This window comes from Scylla paramamosain, chromosome 23, assembly GCF_035594125.1.
Source record: "Scylla paramamosain isolate STU-SP2022 chromosome 23, ASM3559412v1, whole genome shotgun sequence".
Classification (NCBI taxonomy): Eukaryota; Metazoa; Arthropoda; class Malacostraca; order Decapoda; family Portunidae; genus Scylla; species Scylla paramamosain.
The window spans coordinates 20,753,288-20,765,222 of NC_087173.1; the positions used below are offsets into that span (position 1 = coordinate 20,753,288).

General features: G+C 40.1%; 1 protein-coding gene across 1 annotated transcript in view; it reads left to right on the forward strand.

The window, feature by feature from the left end:
• Window positions 1-1,437: 1,437 nt before the first annotated feature.
• The window catches only part of LOC135112387 (uncharacterized), a 24,229-nt gene continuing 13,731 nt past the window's right edge, over window positions 1,438-11,935 (forward strand). The window contains exons 1-2 of the mRNA XM_064026802.1: window positions 1,438-1,449; window positions 5,637-5,718. Coding sequence (XP_063882872.1) covers window positions 1,438-1,449; window positions 5,637-5,718 — 94 coding nt within the window. The remainder of the gene's footprint in view (window positions 1,450-5,636; window positions 5,719-11,935) is intronic.

Genomic DNA, 11,935 nt, shown 5'->3' on the forward strand with positions numbered 1-11,935 from the left:
CTCTCTCTCTCTCTCTCTCTCTCTCTCTCTCTCTCTCTTCCTTTTCTTCCTTTCTTCCCTCCTCACTATCTTTCTTCTCTCCCTCATTCTTCCTTCATCACTCACCATCTTTCATCTTCCCTTCCTTCCCTCTCTTCTTTCCGTACACACACACACACACACACACACACACAGAGAGAGAGAGAGAGAGAGAGAGAGAGAGAGCTCTTTTACTCAATATAGGAAAAGAAAACTATCCAACTGAATGTGTGTGTGTGTGTGTGTGGCGCAGGGCAGATCTCTCTCTCTCTCTCTCTCTCTCTCTCTCTCTCTCTCTCTCTCTCTCTCTCTTAAAATTGCTTTGGTTTCACTTCCCAGAGTACGAGTATGTTTTCAGTGTGTGTGTGTGTGTGTGTTGTTTTGATATACTGTTTTATCGTGGGCTGGCAGTGCAGGTACTGAGGGAGGGAGTGTGTGTGTGTGTGTGTGTGATGTTTGCTTCTAGTTAAAACTCCCCCAGCTCTCAACTATCTGGGTCAGTGACTTTGTGTACAACACTTGAAAACAAACTCGCGCTCCGGCAATAGCTTACGAAGGCAAACTGAGGTGTATATTATAATGTTGCTCCTCCGCTGGCGTCTGATGTGAAATACTTGAGGAAATGTGGTTCTGGGGTACGATTTTATTCCTTCAAAGTGTGTTCTGGTAAGATTTTATTCTTTATAAATGTGTTCCTGGTACACTTTTTTGTCTTATAGGTTTGGGTGAAAAACAAGTGGTTTTAATTTGTTATACTTGTTGATATATATATATATATATATATATATATATATATATATATATATATATATATATATATATATATATATATATATATATATATATATATATATATATATATATATATATATATATATATATATATATATATATATATATATATATATATATATTGCATGGTATGGTTACAATGGTTTATTTAGTTGTTAGTTCATTTAGAATTATCTACGATGTTGGCCTGAATACTTAGAGAGAGAGAGAGAGAGAGAGAGAGAGAGAGAGAGAGAGAGAGAGAGAGAGAGAGAGAGAGTCCCAGCTGATTTTAAATGGCCTTGAGTGAGGCGTTGCATGTAAGACAAAGGGAAAGAAAATAGTGATGGATTAATTCCAGTCTCAAAAAGAACTATAATTCATAGTTTTGAACCATTACTTAAAGATATGAAACACATAAGGATTGAGTCACTTCATAATTTAAATTTAATCGTTCATTTGACTTTGTTCTATTGAAGCTTTAGTCCCTTATTATTAACTCATCACATTATGTATTTGAAATTTTTTTATATATTCGTCAGTATAGTAGGAGGTGGATAGTTTTTGACCGATCCCGTGGGTATATTGTTTTTAAATATTCAATGAAAGACGTTTGGAGAACGTCAAACTTTCTTTGCCACAGAGAGAATGAGAGGACGGGTAAGAGCTGTTGCTGGTTATATAATTAATTTTAATTTTATTTTTATTTTTCATGTTTTAATAAGCTTGCTGTTGTCGTAGGTCGTAGCTATGGTAGATAAGACTTTGACTGATCACCAGTCAGTTAGGGAGGGTGAAAGAAAACTGATTCTTGGCTAAAAAGAGATGACGGGAAGGAGCTGCTGCCGGTGATATAATTAATCTAAGTTTCAATGAGCTGTTGTCGTAGGTTACCACAATGATAGATAAGCGCTTGATAGTTTTGATAAGTATCCCTTGACAGGAAATATTTCAGGAACACTTGCTAATGTTATGAGAGGACAGACTTGATCGACGCAGCCGTTTTCTCGTCATAACCAGGGATGATTAGTGTTATACGACTCTTATATACTTTGATTTTCATGTGTCAGTGCGTCATGCTGGTCATCTTGTTAAGTAGCTTGGGTAAAGTTGAGTGAGGAATGAGTCTGCAGCGTAGGATTACTGAGACTGACGTGGCTTGGTTGAAGCGAAGTGTGGTGTCCTCCGTGGTGTGCACATGCCGTGGTATAGGTGCGGTGTGCTGTGGTCAGGTGTTCTTTGATGTGTGTTTGTCGTGGTGGTGTGTGGTGTAGTGGTGTACTGAGGTATAGTGGGGCCGAGATCTGGTGTAAGTGTGGTGTGGTGTGACTAAGGTGTTGTGGGTTTATGTGTAGTGTGGCGTGTGGTGTGGTGAGGCTTAGACTTGCTTCAGGTTTGGTGTGGCTGAGGTATTGTGGGGTGTGGTACGTCGTGGTGTGACAGGTTGTGTGGTGTGTGGTGTGGTGTGACTGTTGTGTGGTTCGTGGTGTGACAGGTGAATGCAGATGAACAGCACAGTGCACTGACACACTCCCTGTAGTACATGAAATTTCACTAAACCTGTCATTATACTTCATGAGATTTATGAGTCCATCCTTGGAGTGCCATTGTGTCCACTTATGCACCATTGTATTGCATGGGTGGAGTTTGTTAGCCTGATTGATCACACAGCATGGGAGGACAGAGGTGGGAGGGTAAGGCAAGGGAGGGGAGCAGAAGGGACAAGAGGAAGCTAAGCTAGGATGTGATTAGGGCACCTTGTATATACATATTTCCTTGGTCCTGCATCTCCTCTTATTTTTGGGGGGCTGTTACTGACAATAACTACATTATTCACTTAGGTGATGGCAGGAAAAATTTGTTTTGACGTGCATGACAGGGTAGGTTTGATTTAAGTCAAATTATTTAAGTTTATTTAAATTATAGTAAAAAATAATTATTTAAATCAAAATTAAATATACTGTACTCAAAATTATTGAAATGTTACATTGGGTCAAATATCTAATGATATATATATATATATATATATATATATATATATATATATATATATATATATATATATATATATATATATATATATATATATATATATATATATATTTTTTTTTTTTTTTTTTTTTTTTTTTTTTTTTTTTTTTTTTTTTTTTTTTACTGTACTTTTATGTTTGATTGGAGTTCCACTTCTTTTTCTTTGTATTTATGTATAGTTACTTTAACCTAACAGATCTGATTAAGCTATGATTTTTATGTGAAAAACTCCTCTTGGGTAATGTATATTAAAGTACAGTTTCATTTAACACTGGCCAAGTTTGATACAAGAAAATGGCCTCATAAGACTGAAACAAATAGTTACTGGAACAACCCCTAAACCCCTAAAGGACAGGAACATTCCTCATGGACACCCCTCCAACCTGGGCTGGTTTTGACAATTCAGTGAAAATAGGTCATGTTCCATCAATTTCTCAACTCTGCTTTGACCAACTACTTAACATGTAATAGCATCACACTTATCAATTCTTCCTCTTCAATCTTCTGCCACCGTGAACTTTGGAAAATTTGAAATTTGAAATTATAGGTCAACTATAGAAGCCACCTGCCTCTACATTGCATCAACTATAGACACCATCCACCCTATAAGGGTTAAACCAGTAAAGTGCCTGGAAGGCGATTGACGAGCGAAGCTGTCAGTAATGAAACAGTGGAAGCACCCTGCAGATTGTGCACTTGACTAATATTCAGATCACTCTAGCAAAAAACATTGCAAGAGTCGAATGGTTGTGCTATGTACTGTTGGATAGGAAATTTCATTTTGTGTTTATTGGTGTCCACTTTTGTTGAGACAAACAAAAGTTGATGAAAACCTGCAAAAACTGAAGTTTGGTTTACAAAATCCCAATTTTGACACACTTCTACTTTTTACAAGTTACCCTTTGACTTCAGCCAATAGAAGAGATGAAAGCTATATCATATAAAATTGATAGAGTTGTGTTGTCATATGGTGCAAATTTTGTTACAATCGGCTATGTTGTTGAAGAGATATTAGTGTTTGAAGAGTGTTATAGTTGAGCTGGGCTGGATCAGGCAGCTCAAAATGAAACAACAATCTCCTTAGAAAACTTTGCTTTGCTTTATATAAAAAATCTGATGTAAATCAAGTAAATAGATTTTTTATTTTATTTGTTTTAAATCATGATTTTATTCAACTCTTGTACAAATATGTTTTGTTACTTTTGTTATGTTAGTTTTAATTGCAATGTTGCTTTCAAGGGACAAGAATGTACAGCAAGAACTTGCAGAACTCGGACAGAAGTGAATTACTGGATCTGAACACCTGATTAGGTAAAGAAGCACAGCTGCACAAGCAAAGAAGAAACACTACTACCATGAATGCCCAAGACTTGTATGACAATGTGCTGCAGGGAAGGGAGTGTAAGTCATTTCAGTTCAGTGATGATAACTTCTCACCCAAGTCTAACCTGGCTGTGTCCCCACACTACACCACCCTCTCTGGCATTCCATGCCGATGACTCTCACTCTCCTCCAGTACTTGTGACACGCCTCGGTCCAGCCTCTTTGACTCAACTGAATTTTCAATCAGCTTATCGCCAGACAACCATGGTTCCAACTGTGGGCACATTTATCCCATAGAACGATCACATTCAGAAATGGGTGCCAGTACTGTGGAGACCAAACTCAGGAAACTGGATCCACTCAGGTCATCCTCTGATCCAGAGATGAATTGTTGCCACTCAGAAACTCATGTCTCTATAATGAAGGCTTTAAACAAAAGTTATAAACGTGAAGAGAATCTCACTGGTGACTTCTCCAAGGCTCTGTTGCTTCCTATCCTTGAGATTGGGAAACACCCAGACCTTCAGTCTATAAATGTTCATACTCTAGCTGATGTTATTAAGGGCAAGTACAATGATAAACTTGCCTCCTACAGAATTATTGACCGTAGGTACCCGTATGAATATGACGGAGGGCACATAAAGGGGGCAGAATTGCGGCACTTGCCAGAGTTAGTGACTCAGAACCCAAGAGCTAAGAAAGGTGTTTCACTTATGCCACTATAAGGCCTTCCTTGAGCTTATTTCATTATTTTCCCTATATCATTCTCTCCATCTTATGTTCTACAGTCCCTCCTTTCTAATGCATGAGACTTGCATTGCTCAAACTAAACTTTTTATTGGGCTTATTAGAAATTAGGTCATTTATTGTTTAATTGTGTTATTTTACTGAGGATGTTTAATATTTTCATGTCATTCATCCATTAACAAACCTTTTTATTGGCTTTATTAGAGATTAGGTAATTTATTTTATTTAATTGTGTTATTTGACTGAGGTTGTTTAATATTTTCATGTCCTTCATTCCTTCCTGTCAAATTCATTAACCTTGCAATGTTCAGACAACACTTGTATAGTGTGAATACTTTGGTATTTTTTGTTTTGTTTTACTGAGATTGTTTAATATTTTTATATCATCCACAAATTCACAAAACTTGCAATACTTAAACAAAACCTCTAATCTCTGGATTGGAGATTGGAGATTGGAGGCATTCTGTTCTGTCTTACTGTGTTCTGTTTTACTTATATAATCTGTGGATTGGAGATCAGGCATTCTGTTCTGTCTTACTCTGTTGTTTTATTTATTTAATCTATGGATTAGAGATCAGGCATTCTATTCTGTCTTACTGTGTTCTGTTTTACTTATTTTCATATGTCCTGTCAAATTTGTGAGACTCACAATACTCAAACAAAATTTGCAATGTATGGATTGCAGATTAGGTATTTTATTCTGTTTCATTGTGTTCTGTTTCACTAAGATTATTTAATATTTTCAGCCCAAGAGTGACACCACCATTGATGAGACACCCGAGGACAACCTCTGGCTACAACTGGGCTTTACTGTGGACTCTGAGACAGGTAAGCTTTGGGGATCATTAGCTTTAGTCATCAATACTTAATTAGCATTGGTGAAAACTAGTGTGCATTCTTTCATTTATTTTTAAGAGGTTGCCATTTCTGTGATAGTGGTGCCTTAAGCTGACTAATGTTCTTTTATGTAGAGAGACAAGAATATGATGTACTATCTAACAATTTAATATTGTCTTAGCTAAGTAAATGCTCACAATTGGCCAGTTATAAAGACCTGGCCATTTCTGCAACAGTAGCATCTCATGTTGACTGAAGTTTTACCATCTTAGAGAGAGAAAAAAAAAGGATGCATTCATTGTGTAGCTATTCATATATTAGCTGACACTGTGCCTCCATGATAAAGTGGGTCGTGTACTTGACTACGAATCTGTGGGCCCTGATTTGAATCTGGGCTGGGGCAGTTGATGCATAGTTCACCCATTTGTCATCCTTTGGATTGGTTGGTAAAGACTACCTGGGGAAGCATGGGGAAGGTAAACTATGGAAAATTGAATATCCCTTACCTCTGTGCCCTTGGGTAAGGGATATAATCCATCTCAGTTTCAGTGGTGTACACGGAGATGAGGTCATGTGCAGCTATAACTTGTGCTCCCAATTTTACCTTGACCTCAAATGTATGCTCATGAATGCCTGTTTATGTCTGTGATGCACAGTTGCAGGGTCTTTTAATCAGAATGAGTATGGTATGGTCTCGTGGAATGTCAGTTCACCTATTAATGCTTAGATTTCTTCATAAATACCTCTTCTAGTGTCTCAGGCACATTGACAATCTGCTGAAGATATTGGTAATGCTCCATACTCTTGGATATCTTGGTGTTGAAGGTTTGGATCAAGGCATAAGCTAGCTAACTCTCTCTCTCTCTCTCTCTCTCTCTCTCTCTCTCTCTCTCTCTCTCTCTCTCTCTCTCTCTCTCTCTCTCTCTCTCTCTCTCTCTCTCTCTCTCTCTCTCTCTCTCTCTCTCTCTCTCTCTCTCTCTCTCTCTCTCTCTCTCTCTCTCTTGCTTTCATTAATGATTCATGATTCAGAGTCCTGCAGAAAGAGTGAAGTCTGTGCTGCTTGGCAGATGCAGATGACAAGGTTGATCTTAACTTAGTATTTTGGAAAGGGAGGATTGGCTTGGTTTGATGCTGAAATTGGCTGCTCCTGGCTTGTTCCTTACTCCTGATAGAATGAGCCAATTTCAAGTCTGGTACTCCTTCCATCACTACATTAAAATCTACTTCCTCATTCTCTTCTTTGCTTTCTCATGGTGAACTGCTGGAGACATTTGATTCTCCTTTGTTGTAAGGAGAGCTGTAGCCTCTGTATGGGAGACATTAAAGAAAGTATCCACTTTCAGTGGCTTCATATCCATAGTCTGAGTGTAACATTCTGGAGTGATATGTGGTGAAAAGATCCTTCTCTTGATCTGATCCTTAATGCAGCATCTGTTTGTGCATTCATGACAGTTCTCCATTCATCACTAATAAACATGACCTCTTCTTTGTTTCACAGATATCCCTCTTACATATGATGCTCTTCACACCATCTGTCCATTTCATTTCTGGTTCTCTTCTCAGCCTTACACCTCACACATCCTCACCACTTAGCCCTGTTCTTCCTCTCAGCATGCCCAAACCATTAGTGATAGGAGGTATAAAGCCCCTCAGATTGTTTGGGACTGGAATTGCTTATGGTCCTGATGTCCAAGGCACTGCACTTTATACCTCATGGTAGAAATATTTGTCCCACCTTCAGATATATTTTTCAAGTGTTTTTCTGATGCTCCAAAGGGAAGGCATGTTATTGTCATTACACTTTCTGCTCTACTCAGTCAGCCTATTCTCTTTCCACATCAGTTATCCTTCACATTTCATTGTTCACAACTGACTCATTATTCAATCCTTATGTGTTACTCCAGACATACTCTTCAGATATCTCATCTCAATGACATTCATTTTCCCTCTCTCCTTGGTTTCCGAGTTTCATGTTTCAGTTTCATTAAATATAGTCACCACTAATACCCCATCCTAAAAGTTTTCTTTGCATTTATTGGAGGTAAAATACATCCATATATATACAGTTTTCAGTCTTCCCCACACCTTTCTTGCATCATTCATTCTAATTTTCATTCATGCACATATTCTTCCATCCACAGCAACTTACAAACCTAAGCTGCTTAAAACAGGCTACTTCATACGGTCTTAATCACCTATATCTTCCCACCTGGTTGGCATCCTCCTTGAAGAGGGTAGCCAGGTCAAGACACATACAACATGCCTTGTCTTATTGTAGAAACAAAAATACTGAACAGAAATTCCCTCTCCTTTCACTGCACCCCTCTCAGTTACCTTTTCTAAAAGAAGCAGTATTTTTTTCAAGGTAGCTGTAAAGTGTACAGTGAGGCTGTATCTTCCTGCCACAGAAGGGAATCTTGACTATAACCAACAGAAATGAGCAGATGACATGATTGGGTTTTGCACAACAATGCACAATGAGTTTGCTGCTTTATGTGTCTTCCTACCACAGAAGGAAATCTTGACTATAACTAATGGAAATGAGCAGATGACATGATTGGGTTTAGCACAGCAGTGCACAATGAGGTTGCTGCTTCATTATGATGGCACACTTTGCCTTATGATTACTAGTTATCTCCATATATATTATATGAATGTGAAATAGCCAGAACTTCAGCCAGCTTGAAGTACAGTTCCCTCTACTTCCATGTTCATCACTTAGCATTGCCTGTGTGTGAATTGTCTGCTGTGAACCACTGCACCTGATTCGACTTACATCCAAGACACGTTCCACTCGTTATGAGTAAGAGGGAGGGTGATGGAGGGATTGATGAGATTTGTCTGAGGTATGAGTGAAAGCAGGTGGTTCACAACATTGGCAGTGCTAAGTGATGAACATGGAAGTGGAGGGGACTGTACTGATTTGAAAATTATATGAAATTTCATGCACAGTGTTATCTCATAAGGAAACAGTATTGTACTTCACTCTAGCAGCATTGCATTTGCCTCATATGCCCCACCACTAAGTCATCCTTGGTAACCTGCCAGGAGGAGGCAGTAGACACCTGCCGAAACGATAATTACTTCCAGTGAGGTCTAAAGCACTGTTCAGGGGGTGCTGTGAACTTATCATTAAACCCAGCTGTGACCTCACTGAACGTTTCCCTTTGTGTCTCACAACACAAGGGGGCAGTCACAGCCTGCCCTCTAAAGACAACTCTCTTCCTCCACACAAAACTACAAGCACCTAATAACACACACACCCTTCACTCAAAAATTTTAAAATCATGGCAACTCCTACACCAGCCTCGGAGTCCCCATCTGGGGAGGAGTCCATAAATGTCCCCAGGTCGGACTGCCTTTCTGTCGACGACCCCAAGTGTCTTGACACCCCCTTCAACTTTTCTTCATTAACTTCTGCAACATTCGCGGTCTAAGATCTAATTTTCAATCTGTATAACACCACCTCTCCTCTTCTAAACCTCATCTTCTTTTCCTCACTGAAACTCAGGTGTCTGAGGCAACTGACAGTAGCCCCTTTTCTGTTCCCTCCTACTTTCTCTATCCTCATTTTCGATCCAAAGCTGGATGCTGCGTTTATGTGCGCAATGACTTAACCTGCTCTCGTGCCCACGCTCTTGAATCTTCCAAGTTTTCCACCATCTGGCTACGACTACAGAACCACTCTCATACTAAATTTATCTGTGCTGTATACCTCTCTCCTAACTCCTCTGACTATAAGAAATTCTTTGACTACTTAACTTCCAAAGTGGAGCACATTCTGACCCTCTTCCCTTTTGCAGAGATCTCCATTCTTGGAGACTTCAATGTTCACCACCAGCTTTGGCTTTCCTCTCCCTTCACTGACCATCCTGGTGAACTAGCCTACAACTTTGCTATCCTTCATGACCTAGAGCAATTGGTGCAACACCCTACTCGTATTCCTGACCGTCTTGGAGATACGTCCAACATTCTTGACCTTTTCCTGACCTCTAATCCTTCTGCTTATGCTGTCACCCTTTCTTCTCCGTTGGGCTCCTCCGATCACAATCTCATATCTTTATCTTGTCCTATCACTCCAATCCCTCCTCAGGATCCCCCTAAGCGAAGGTGCCTCTGGCGTTTTGCCTCTGCTAGTTGGGGGGACCTGAGGAGGTATTTTGCTGATTTTCCTTGGAATGACTACTGCTTCCGTGTCAGAGACCCGTCTTTGTGTGCTGAGCGCATAACAGAGGTGATAGTGTCTGGCATGGAGGCGTACATTCCTCACTCTTTTTCTCGTCCTAAACCTTCTAAACCTTGGTTTAACACAGCTTGTTCTCGTGCTATACATGATAGAGAGGTGGCCCACAAAAGGTACTTAAGCCTTCCATCACCAGAATCTCATGCACTTTATATTTCTGCCCGGAACCATGCCAAGTCTGTTCTCCAACTAGCCAAAAACTCCTTCATTAACAGAAAATGTCAAAACCTTTCAAGATCTAACTCCCCTCGTGATTTCTGGCATCTAGCCAAAAATATCTCCAATAACTTTGCTTCTTCTTCTTTCCCTCCTCTACTTCAGCCAGATGGCACCACTGCTATCACATCTATTTCTAAAGCTGAACTCTTTGCTCAAACCTTTGCTAAAAACTCTACCTTGGACGATTCTGGGCTTGTTCCTCCCTCTCCTCCACCCTCTGACTACTTCATGCTACCTATTAAAATTCTTCGCAATGATGTTTTCCATGCCCTCGCTGGCCTAAACCCTCGGAAGGCTTATGGACCTGATGGGGTCCCTCCTATTGTTCTCCGAAACTGTGCCTCCATGCTTGCACCTTGCCTAGTCAAACTCTTTCAGCTCTGTCTGTCAACATCTACCTTTCCTTCTTGCTGGAAGTTTGCCTACATTCAACCTGTTCCTAAAAAGGGTGACCGCTCTAATCCCTCAAACTACCATCCTATTGCTTTAATTTCCTGCTTATCTAAAGTTTTTGAATCTATCCTCAACAGGAAGATTCTTAAACATCTATCACTTCACAACCTTCTATCTGATTGCCAGTATGGGTTCCGTCAAGGCCGCTCTACTGGTGATCTTCTAGCTTTCCTTACTGAGTCTTGGTCATCCTCTTTTAGAGATTTTGGTGAAACTTTTGCTGTTGCCTTGGACATATCAAAAGCCTTTGATAGAGTCTGGCACAAAGCTTTGATTTCCAAACTACCCTCTTACGGTTTCTATCCTTCTCTCTGTAACTTCATCTCAAGTTTTCTTTCTGACCGTTCTATTGCTGCTGTGGTAGATGGTCACTGTTCTTCTCCTAAATCTATTAACAGTGGTGTTCCTCAGGGTTCTGTCCTGTCACTCACTCTCTTCTTATTATTTATTAATGATCTTCTAAACCAAACTTCTTGTCCTATCCACTCCTACGCTGATGATACCACCCTGCACTTTTCCAAGTCTTTTCATAGACGTCCAACCTTTCAGGAGGTAAACATATCACGCAGGGAAGCCACAGAACGCCTGACTTCTGATCTTTCTAAAATTTCTGATTGGGGCAGAGCAAACTTGGTATTGTTCAATGCCTCAAAAACTCAATTCTTCCATCTATCAACTCGACACAACCTTCCAGACAACTATCCCCTCTTCTTCAATGACACTCAACTGTCCCCCTCTTCTACACTGAACATCCTCGGTCTGTCCTTTACTTATAATCTGAACTGGAAACTTCACATCTCATCTCTAGCTAAAACAGCTTCTATGAAGTTAGGTGTTCTGAGACGTCTCCGCCAGTTTTTCTCACCCCCTCAGCTGCTAACTCTGTACAAGGGCCTTATCCATCCATGTATGGAATATGCTTCACATGTCTGGGGGGGTTCCACTCATACTGCTCTTCTAGACAGGGTGGAATCAAAAGCTTTTCGTCTCATCAACCCCTCTCCTCTAACTGACTGTCTTCAGCCTCTCTCTTACCGCCGCAATGTTGCATATCTAGCTGTCTTCTACCGCTATTTTCATGCTTACTGCTCTTTTGATCTTGCTAACTGCATGCCTCCCCTCCTTCCGCGGCCTCGCTGCACAAGACTTTCTTCTTTCTCTCACCCCTATTCTGTCCACCTCTCTAACGCAAGAGTTAACCAGTATTCTCAGTCATTCATCCCTTTCTCTGGTAAACTCTGGAACTCCCTGCCTGCTTCTGTATTTCCACCTTCCTACGACTTGAATTCCTTC